Genomic DNA, 12155 nt, shown 5'->3' with positions numbered 1-12155 from the left:
TAAATAAAGAATACTCTTCATGTAACTACAATTTTTATGCAAAAGCAAAACTATTTAGAACAATATTTTTGTACATGCTAATATTTTTGAACAAAATATTTGATGGATTTTCAACATTTTATTGATTTTAAAAAGTAATATTTAATAAAAATCATTTTATTGTTGTTTTATAATAAAAGTTATTTAACACAAAGTATAAGGGTATCCAAACTCGTGATTGAAATTCCTACTCTGAATAAATGAGATGGTGAAGTTTTATGATCCTACATTAATTTGACTTTTATCTTATAATAAAATAATAATATTAATGAGAAGCTAAAATTCTTTGTGGCTGCAAAGTCACTGTAGGATAATCCAAATTTGCAAAATAGTAAACCATCAAAATTCTCTGAATAATTTAATCTTTATTTGCATTATCAAACATTCTCTAATATTCCACCATTTTCACTAATATTTTCCCCCTCAAGTGCATCATCTACACATGTTGGTGCAATACCCTGCATGGAAAATGCTTAGCTATTTTCCGACCAATTTTGCCATGAAAAAATTTAGTTTTCAAATTTAGTGGCTTTTATCGCATTTTCCAAGGAATATTAGGTTTCCAAAATGCGAAAAGAAGAATCACGATGGGTTTTTATTCAACGGTCTAAAAAAATGTTTTAAATCGTTTGTCAAACAAAAACTGTGGTCGTGTTTCCGTCCAGAGGTAGATTGTGACATTGTTGTTTCTGCTTCTGCCACATGACAACATTCAAAGTAGCAACTTCCCTTAGAAGCTAATGTTTTCAAAGCTTTTCTTAAATATTTTAGAACATCTTTATGTAATAAAGTTGCTGCATTCTCGAATACTCATTTTTATTCAATTTAATTATTTTTTTTTGATATAAACAAAGTAACAACTTCCTTTGTTACGAAGTGGACTTTAAACCTAACTAAATCCTATAAAACCGGCTCATGAGGTTGAAGTTTGCATTCACTTATATACAATTCACTTATATACAATGAAAAGCTCTAATCTCTAGTCGATGTAGGATCTCCAACATCCTTTGCTTCTTTCAGTGGCTACAAAATTCAACCAAATCAATTAATACTTCTTTTTTCTTTCTCCTTCAAAATTTAGTTATCACACTTTTCAAAAAAGAAAAAAACTTCATTTTAAATTTTTTTATCAAAATCACAATACAATAAAATCATCAAATTCAAATGGTAACTAATTTTAAAATTCAAAATAATTAGTTGTAATTAAATTAAATTAGAAATCATAAAAACTAAAAAATTATTAATATCTAAAATAGTTTTTATTATTAATAAAAATTTATAAAATAGTTTTTAAATTAATATCTAACCGGTTTTAGCTACTAATATTTTAAAATTTTAAATTAGTATTTAAAAGACTCTATCTAAAATATTAGTAACTAAAACTTTAGTAGCTAATTTAAATACCAATATAAAAATTATTTTATAAATTTTTATTAATAATAAAAATTACTTTAAAAACAAGTAATTCTTTAGTCTCTAAAATAATATATAATTTAATTAATATAATAACTAATTATTTTTATTTTTTATCTTTAATTTTGGTTGCTATTTAATTATTTAATGGATTTCTTATATGTCAATTTTACTAAACATCAACATCTATCCACATTATTAATTATCAAAATCAATTCTACTTAACTTTAATTTTATAAATTTTATATAAACATTCTAGGATTTTTTTAAAATATAAACTATTATAAATATTTGAAGTCATAAATTTAAAAAAAAATAATCAAAACACAGTGAAGATAAAAGATAGAATAGAGAATGATGTAGATTAATAAGGTTTCTATAAAAGAAAGGGAAAAATTGATGTTCATAGTCTTTTGTAGGTTACTGGCATTGACTATTATAAGTTACATAAAATAGAAAGTAAACAACAAGAAAAATCATGATCATAGTATTCTTATTTTTCACACTCTTCTACAGAGGATTTTGATTTTGAATTATTTCACTTAAGTATGTTTTTACAACAAGATATTAAAAATAGCATAAAACTTCTAACCTTCTATGCCTTAAATGTTTACTTTTTTATGTTTACTTGTACTTTTTTTTCTTATAAAATCCAACCCCTTTATGTTTTTCGCTTAAAAACTCACTATCTTCATGTCTCTTTTACTTTTTCCGCTTTTTATGGGTTATTGAGAAAAGTTTTCTTTTTACACTCTTTATAATAATATAATAATATACTTAAATTACAAAATAAAATAAAAATAAATAAAATATTAATTTATTTAAATGTGAAGTATATGTTTTTAGTGTTGAGAGTTAATATATCAGCATTCCTTTTTATTTCTTTTTTATTTTCACATTTTATAAGATAATTTTGATGTTCTCACACTCCTTTTTTCTTTTTTTATCAGTAAGAAAAATAATAAACACGAAGATAATTTTTCCTTTTTTTCCCTACCTTTTTAATATCATTCTTTTAAATTTCTCTCTTTCTTGTTAAATCAATCTTCATATCACTTTATTTCTCTCTTCGTTCCTTTCTTAGTTTTTCTTTCTCTACAAGGTGCATATACACCCTATAATTAGTTCATGTTTTTTTTAGCTTAAATTTTACCATATTCTAATTGCTTCTTTAAAGAGAAAAAAATTACATACATCCCTGTACCAAATCTGATTTCTTACTTTCTCTATTCTAATTAATTTTCACATCCAGCTATTCTTTTTTATCTTTCTTCTTATTTCCTTATCTTTTCTAGTTATGAGTTTCTTATAAATAAATAAATAAAATAAAGTATTTTAGTGAAAATTTCACAAAATATAAATTACTTAAAATTAAAAAAAAGTTACTTATTTTTAAAAAAATCTTTACCAAAAACATGCTAGTGGCATCTACTTTAAAATATTATTGTTTACTTTTACTCTTATATATTAGAAATTTTCTTATAATATATATATATTCGGGAGCCAGAGTAATTAATAGTAACTAATGAGGGTGGAAATCAAAGAAAAGTTTACGATAATATCATAATTAATTACGAAATATGGTAAAAGCTTAAGCATTTAGTGTACAGATCCAAGGATTACTTTTTTCCATCTAGAAAACATGTTCGCATGAAAGTCTTTTGACATGAATAACTTTATATGAGTAAGTAGGAAGTTCAGATCATTTAGAGAATAACTTCTGGGCTCAAAACATACAAGAAAACAAGTTATATGATGTAAAACTAAAGTCTTTTTTATCAACAAACAATAAATTAAATAGAAAAAAAACACAAAGGAGTATTTCAACTCTTTTACTAATGCAAAATCTGTCAAAACAAAGCAACAGATTCACTATTCTCACAAAAAAAAAACCATGCTAAGCAAGAAACCCTAAGACGATTCTACAACAAAGAAGAATTATAACTCTCATAAAAAAACTAAATAATCAAGTAGGAAAAAGAAACCAAATGCACACTTACCTAAACAAACATTTGGAACAGATGTTCTACCTCTCAAATCAGACAATTATCAATGATTTGGTACATATTAAAGCTACTTGATTTAAAGTTGAAGCATTGTGGTATTTGAAATTATTTGGTTTAATCGTCTCTTTTTAAGGGTTGAACCACCTTAAATGATTCCTGTTGTTCAATTTTTATTGCTGATAAAAAAAAATAGTCCTCTATTAATAGTGTAAAAGGGTAAGAGGATAATTGGGATGGGGAATGGATCATCATTTCCTTCCCTATTTATTGTTTAACCTATTGTAATTGACGATAGAATTTAAGCTCAAAAATCTTCCTCCATTACTATATCATGCCCTACTTCTTATCTTCATATGGCTGATTAATTAAAATCAACAACATTCGAAAGATTTTCAGTTCACAAGTGCTCTTCTCCTTGTGAAGAGAAAAATTAAATGAACTACACAGATCTTAGTTGCTGAAAACTCAGATTTTTTTTTACAACAATACGGAACACTTTTACAACTTACCAAAACAGTTAATTAACGAAAATTGAAAAAAAAAATACTCTAAAACCTACTAAACTACTCTAACAAAACTTTCCAACATCATAAATCAACAAGAACTAAATCGAGTTTAGAAAAATCAAATATCCGTAAAACAGATATTATGTATATGTTATAAACATGAATTTGAAACCTCCATCAATTTACAAGGATTATACATACAATACATAAATATATATTCTAGGTAGCTAGCTACTTCTATCCTAGATCTAATTATCTAGTTTATTCGAACTTAGCAGTTACTACTTACAACAACAAAAGAACGAGGCCAAAAAGCAATTCATCGCTCCAAGAACACACTATGTCCCTCGAGACTGAATTCAGCAAATCATGGTAGTTACATGCAGTCACCACCGTGGGTAAAATTTTCATGGCTTCTGAGCTAGATAGCAACCCTTTTGCCTTCTCCAACAAAGAGTTGAGTCCTTCCCTTTGGCGCTTCAGCACTTGATCTTTATTAGCACCCCTAAGAAGGCCTATATAAGTATCCAAATCATGAACGCAAGAAGGGTTTTGCACGTTGAAGAAGTCAAGCATCAGTTCAACTCCCACATGCGCATAACACGAGCAACTCCAAGGGAACAAAACCCTAAAATTCTCGTTGAACACAACACCCGGTAGCTTCGTGATGGGATCATTAACATTCGATATTCTTAGCACCTTCACACCCAACTCCTCGCACCGGTTTTTGAATTCGGAGTTACCAACTCTTGGTCCTCCAAAGGAGAACACAGTAACTGGCACTTCAGTGGTTCTTCTTTTCTTGGAAAATGATGCTTTGATAACCCTGAAAGTTGTTGTATACAACTCTTGTTATGAAAGGTAATAAAGGATAAATAACATTGAAGATCGTAACGTGTTGTATAGAAAATAAAAATAATGGATTCTCTATGAATCATTACCGTTTCTTGTTCAATCCAAGCTCGGCTATGTCATAGGCGAGCAAGGTGGCCAAGGCACTCCCCATGCTGTGACCAGCCAAGGATATGCTGAGTTTCTCGTTCTCATCTTTGTACTTGTTCATCAACCTTGACACCTCACACAGAAGCTGTTCCCTGCAACTCTCGAGTCCAAACTTGGAAGAGCTTTCATCTGAGGTGTAAAGGGACAAAAACCCTGACTCCACCTTCACTTCAGGAAGAGGGTTATAAGGATCAAGCATGGCAGGGCTCAAGGAACTCATCAGGTTAGAAATCCATTCCTGATTTGTAACCGTTCCTCGAAACGTTACGAGGATGTCTCTCCTTCCCAGTCGTTTCACTGCTTCATCTGACGACACAGCCACGTAACCAATCCACCGACCAGACGAAGACGAAGAAGAACAAGAGTTTGAGATGTTGGGAAGGTTGATGTTTATGTCGGGTGTGGCGTAGATGTACTTGGTGACTTCGTAGCCGGAGTTGGACATGCCCACCTCGCTCAACATGCTTTTCTTCCCGTACTTGCAGTTCAGGTAGCGTTTGGAGGTGGGGTTGAGGTCGAAGGCCTTGTAAGATGCGGTTACAAACTCGCCGTAGCGAATGATCTCTTGGCGGAGAAGAGGGTGCAAGGGGTCCAAGAGGTTTTCCCAGTTGTTGCACCCTTGAACCTCTCTCCAGAAATTGGAAAGAGAGGTAGTGCGTTTGGGTCTTGCAGTGTTGTTGGGAACATCATTAGCAGGGTTGGTGGTGGTGGTTGCTAGGGCGGAGGAACCCGGAATCAGAGTTGAGTGGTTAAGAGGAGACAAGTCGTTTTTTCTGATGGGAAGTGAAACCTGGGCGAAAGGGTGAGACTTTGTTGGGTGAAAGGTTTGGGAGAATGTGATGTGATTGGTGTTGGTCGTTGTGGGTAGGTGAGTGACAGAAGCCATAGATAGAGCAGAAGCAAAGAGAAGCAGTGAGGGAAGAAGAGGGAGTAAGAGGTTTGTTCGTGGATCAAAAGAGAGACATACAGTGTAGTTTTATACGAAGTGGAGAAGGGTTTAGGGTAATAATTATTTATTCAACATAGGATTACTACACTATTATGCATTCTCTTTATTATAGGGTAATGTTTGATTTTGGATTTTTTTCAAAATTATTTTTAGCTTCAAGAATTTTTGTTATGTATATACGAGACTGGTTTTTGAATTTTAATTCTTTTTTAGCTAGTTATAATTGTATGTCTATTTTATAAAGATTAGATCACTACTAAAATAAATCTTATTTCTTAAATATATTTTGTTGATAAAAAAAATAAGTGGAGAAGGGAATTGTGCGTGAAAGGAGACCAAAAAAGCATGTTAGGCGAGGATTTGACCCAGAACTTCAAATTCCTATTTTTCGATTAGTTTTCTTTGTTTATGTGGTCGGTTGGACATTATGCCACGAGTTGGGTCGGGTTTTTTTTTTTTTCTTGTTCTGTTGCGGCTGGGTGAGTGGAGTGAAAAACAAGAGAATGCTTTATTAAATAATTAACATGATCAAGTGGACCCTATATTTTTTTTTCCCTTTCATTCAGGTTGACTTCAACTCTATATGCCAAAGACACAGTTTTCATTCCTCTACCACGAGTGAACAAAAATATACAAAATTATTTGCCTAGTGATTCAATGAAAAACCATATTCATATTTCATGTATAGATCCTTGAATTTCTTGGTTAAAAGATATTACGAAGTGGACTTTAAGCCTAACTTAATCCCATAAAACCGATTCATAGGATTAAGGTTTGCACCCAGTTATATACAATGAAATGTCCTAATTCCTAGTCAATGTGGGATCTCCAACACACCCCTCACGCCGAGACTCGTGCGTGAGACTATATATTATGGGTCAGGTGGCACGATAGGTCCAACAAATACTCGCTAGGATAGGTTCGAAATGGCTCGATACCATATTACAAAGTAGACTTTAAGCCTAACTCAACCCCATAAAATCGGCTCATAAGGTTGAGGTTTGCACCCAGTTATATACAATGAAATGTCCTAATCTCTAGTCAATGTGGGATCTCCAACATAAGATCAAATAAAAATAAATATTAAATAATTATATATTTTTGAATGAGTGTATCTAAAAATGAGATATTAGATGTTGAAGTAAGAATAGGTACAAAATTAGGTGTGATATTCATAAATTTGGAATTTCGTAAAATTTCATTTTCAACACGTATTCCTATATTTAGTTTCACGCTGCGTGGCATTCCTGTTATCTCTATTTGTCATGATATTTGTTGTCCCTACGCTTAATCTCTATACGGAATTCACACCTTATTTATTATAAGGAGAAAAGGAAAGAAATCAATATTCTTAATTGTGTTTAATAGTACATGTCTTTTTCCTGTATTTATTTTCAGATGGCAAAAAGTTATAACAGTGCAGTGCTCAACTACAGATTAATTTTCTACTACCAAAGAGTGTCTTCAAGAGTTCATTTTCACTCGGGTTTTTAGGTTAAATCTAATGAGAGCGAGGGTTAGGAATAAAATGCTTCCATACTATATATTATATTAAACTTTCTGCATTATTTTTCAGATGAAGCATTTTAAAGTTTCTTCTTGTTAATTTACATATAAAATTAAAACATTTGATTTATAGATAATGTTTTAATTAATTAAAAAAATGTTCTACAATAAGACCTTGTAATTGTATTGTCTACTTCAATCTGGTCATTTATTGCAATATACTATTGTCCTTTATGGTCAATTGTATACTAGAATTATATGTCTACATTTGTATTATGACAATTGTGGGGTAAATAAAAATAACTATCAAAGTTAGACTATATAATAGTGCATTAAGTGTAAAATGTGGTTTAAGCTATGTATATAACTTTGAAATGTACTCTTACAAATACTATATATATATATATATATATATATATATATCATCTAATTTATTTAGGGTAGGCAATGATGAAATTACAGTTAATATGTTGCTATTCACATATTATACACTTTCTTTATTTGTAAGGCAAAAACTAACAATATTTTGGTAATTAAAAGTATCTTTAAATGTTCCGAACTAGCTTATGGTACTAAGGTTAATTGCCATAAAACAAAGTTAGACAAAATGGTATTGCAATCACTTATCTTATACATTGTCATTCACTTACTTGGATATTCCGGTAGGATAAATCATTGAATGAAAGAATTTTGTCAAGACATGATAGAAAAAATAAAAAAGGGTTAGCTAAATGGAGAGGAAAAGATATTTTCCTTGCAGTTAGGATTACCATTATAAAGTTTGTATTTAAAATTCCACCTATAATATGGAAAAAATTTGTAAAATTTTGAGCAATACTCAATCAATAACAATAACAAGAAATTTAACTGACACTTAAAAACATTAGTTCATACAATATTATGTTCCTGTCCAAGTTAATGTTGTTTGGAGTAGTGTTTGGATTGCGGTAGTTAGTGAAATCTAGAAGCACATGACTAAACATATTTTTCAAGGTGGAGTGATCGACCTTTCGGAAGTATTCATTTGGCACAATTAAAAGTATAGTCTTGGATAACATCTAAAACCTCTTCTGCTAGTTTTACTTTACTCTGAGTGGTGCATTGATCATGTGACTTGTATGTTTTCAATTAAGTGAGCTTTTGTAAGGTTTACCCCTTTGGTTGAGCTGTTTGTTGTTCTAAATTTGTGAGGGTTAGGTTGCTTAGAAAGGATGTGAGAACTTATTATGTTATGATTTATATAAAGGTTTTAACTACTCTTAAAATGATTCATATTTATTTTATTTTTTTTATCGATAAAAAAATCAAATTCATAGAAATAATGACACTAGTCAAAATAAAAAAACAAACTAAAAATACCTTAAAAATTACAAAAGTTAATAAAGTGTAGTGGGGGAAAGTGCAAATTGTAGATAGAAGAGTGCAAATATTGGAGAAAAAAGTACAACGCCGACAATTTATTTATGTGGGGCTGAAGTATTGGGTAATTATTTTGACAGAGTTGATGAATGGTGAAAGCGAGCAGTGGGAATTCAGAAACTGAAGCACACGTACAATGGAATGGACTTTCAACACGTATACACTGCTATTTATCATCATCATTCTTCTCTCTTTCTCACTCACACTTACTTTTATGATCTTCTTTTTTGTTTATATTCAATCAAAATCTTTCATTCATCACTGCTCTTTTCAGGAAATCATCATCAATGGCTTCTAAGGGAACACATTACTCTTTAAGATGGAGACACATTAATTGGGCACCTACTTCTTAAACTCTGCATTCATAAAACAATTATAAGATATGATAGTTACCTCCTCCTCCAATTCTCCTCATTCTAAACACTTTCACACCTAAACATAATATGAGCCATTGAGTTTTTTGGAATTCCTTATAATGTTCTGTAACCTCCTTTTACTGGAAAAAAGTGTTGAAATCCTGAGTTGGAAGAGAATGGTTCACTTTGCAAGTCAAGATTGAGTTGGTTGAAGCAGACTTGAAAGACTGTGTTGAAGACAACAAGAAAGCTATGTGACAAGGCTTGCATTATGCGCGTTCAATTAATGTAGACTGCTACAGCTTAGAAAAAGATGTTAAAATATGTAGGGTTTTTTTATATTTCTTTTGTAGTGACTTAAGTAAGTAATAATGACATGACTAAGTTTATAAACATTTTTTTGGTTGATTTGTCTTAATTTTATATAACATTTTCTGATGTTTTAATTTTGAATTTACATTGTTAATCCAAATCATCTTGACCATTTGATCAAATCAATTGTTCTAAGGATTATTTAATCTCGACTAGATATTATTGATCATTGTTTTTATGATCATTTGATCTTGGATAGATATTGTTGATCTGATGATCGTTTGATCTCAAAGAGTATTTTTTCTTAGATTGTTTGGTTTTATAATGATAATCGTTCAGATGATCATTTGATCTTGACTGGACATTGTTGATCAATGATTGTTTGATCTCAAAGAGTGTTTTTTCTTAGAACATTTGGTCTTGATATAATAAGTTCGATAATTTTTTATATACCCTAAAAAATAATACCAATCGCATGACTCTTTTTATGGAAGACCCTTCCACATTACGAGATCACTAATCATGTCTCTCGTCGAGTTTGGGTAACTCAACAATAAAGTTGACTAAGAATTTAATATTCATTCCTCTTTTTAAAAATTTAATCCAAACTTGGATAATTCCACTAACTAGGATGTCATTTGGTTTGCAAATTTCAATTTTTGGAGGACTTGTTTGATCTGATAATCGGGTCCTCACAATAATGTTAAAGCTTCAGAAATAGTGTTTAAGCCTCCAAATTGAGAAAATAAGTGCTAAAATTAATTTGTCTATTACCTGGTATTAATTTCCGACCAACTGCAAAGTTTGAAGTGTGACAAACACCAAATTGATACATCTTTTCTTACTTGTAAACGTCATTATTGTTATGTGTGTTGTTGACACTATAACTTTCAACTTATTAATACTTCATTTGTAGGATTGAAAAAATATTTTAAAAAGGAACTCTTATTCCACTTAACCCTTCACAAAAAGTATGTTGTGGTATGTTTAATAGTCCTAGATCACTTAAGAATTGAGACAAAAATCGTACTTTAAACTCTTACACTACTCTAACAATAACTCATATTATAATTGACCATAATAATAATATTTAAACGTTTTAAATTTTTATCATAACTGAAGTTATCCGAAATCAATTTTAATTAAGAAAATATTTAGAGATTTCTTTTTCTTTTTCGAGTTTTTTTTTTCTGGAAAAGTCAACTAAAAGATTTTCCATATACGCTGTTATTTATAAAGTTATTAACAATGTACTATTTCCAAATATGCTATCACTTTATTTTATCATATTTTTATATATTTCTTTAATATCTGTTTGAAATATAATAAAATAAACTTGTTGAATCCATGTGAATCGAATCATTGACCATTTTCCATTTGTTTAGAATGAGGACACTACAAATTAAATATGAAGTATTCAAAACTCTATTGCTAAACTAATTCGAGAGTTATCATATTGACAAATCTATCAAACCATATAACAAATTGATGTTAAATAATGCCTTGTAAACCTCTGAACTGGCTGCAAAGGAACCTAGAAAATATTTAATGTGCTTGAAGTTAACTAGGCAGGAATAAAAACTTGCCATATAAAATTTGATTCACGAAAAAATACATGCAAAAACTTATTAATAATTTCTCTCTAATTTTATAGACATAATTTATAGTATTTACTGTTTCTCCTATACATTTTAATATAGACTAACACTAATGATAATAATTTAAAACAGATGTTTTTCATAATACAAACAAATGATAAAATAAAATAATTACATAGATTAACACACTTTTTCTTTTATCTTTAAATTTAATTTTTTAGATTAAAAATACTTATTCTTTTTATTCTACATCATGAAGATACACAAATTTATAATATATAATTATTATTAACTTTATCAACACTAAATTAATTAAATATTAAAAATATATTATATTAGTATCATTTTAATTGATATTAACTTAAATAAATTAAATTAAATTAAATTTAACACTAACTTTGTTGAGATCTTACATCAATCAATTGAAGATTTAGACATTTCATAATATATATATATATATATATATATATATAAATTTCATCTTATAAGTCGAGTTTCATGAGATTTAGTTAGGTTTAAAATTCACAATACTAAGACATTTTATAGTATATAAGTTAATGCGAAACTCGTCTCAATTTTTAAGATTGAGTTAGACTTAAAGTCAATTGTTTATTCAATCAACATTCAATTTTAGAAATTACTTTTTTCTAAAGAATTTAATGTTAACTTCACGAATAAAAATATAAAATAATTTTATTTTTTTTACCAATCACAAAATAAATAGAATAAATAAAAGTAATAGAAGTATTCCAACCCGTTAAAAAAAATCTGAATGTACAATATAATTAAGATAATTTTAATCTCTCACAATTTAACAACTTAGAAGTAACTGCGTATAATTTTATTAATATCAAATATAAAATAGACATCTACCACTTATCTACTTTATCATATTCTTGTATCTACTAAGCAATTATTTTATCATTTGCAAAAAAATTTAAACATTCCATTCAACACCTCTAATGAGTCAAGTATACAAATATTGAGAACGAGGAAAAAAGTTAGGTTTGTGTAAATGTATTAACATTCTAGATTGATTGTGATGGAAA

At 29.2% G+C, this 12155-nt stretch overlaps 1 protein-coding gene across 1 annotated transcript; it reads right to left on the bottom strand.

The window, feature by feature from the left end:
• Positions 1-4076: 4076 nt before the first annotated feature.
• Positions 4077-5940, bottom strand: LOC137825956 (galactolipase DONGLE, chloroplastic). Its single transcript, XM_068631777.1, has 2 exons — positions 4906-5940; positions 4077-4790 (listed from the first exon to the last, which is right to left on the bottom strand). The coding sequence occupies exons 1-2, from the start codon at positions 5850-5852 to the stop codon at positions 4250-4252; spliced, it is 1488 nt and encodes a 495-aa protein (XP_068487878.1). The 5' UTR covers positions 5853-5940; the 3' UTR covers positions 4077-4249.
• Between the last annotated feature and the right edge of the window lie 6215 nt (positions 5941-12155).

Source organism: Phaseolus vulgaris, chromosome 8 (genome assembly GCF_000499845.2).
Source record: "Phaseolus vulgaris cultivar G19833 chromosome 8, P. vulgaris v2.0, whole genome shotgun sequence".
In the NCBI taxonomy this organism is placed as follows: Eukaryota; Viridiplantae; Streptophyta; class Magnoliopsida; order Fabales; family Fabaceae; genus Phaseolus; species Phaseolus vulgaris.
The sequence above is the reverse complement of the archived record's forward strand: the minus strand, read 5'-3'. Positions and strand labels throughout refer to the sequence as shown.

What these genes read in the sequence shown, in the direction of transcription:
- LOC137825956 (XM_068631777.1), bottom strand. Translation starts at nt 5,852, where the DNA reads ATGGCTTCTGTCACTCACCTACCCACAACGACCAACACCAATCACATC. An exon ending in CTTGGATTGAACAAGAAACG is followed by an intron (nt 4,791 to 4,905) that starts GTAATGATTCAT and finishes AACAACTTTCAG; the next exon opens with GGTTATCAAAGCATCATTTT.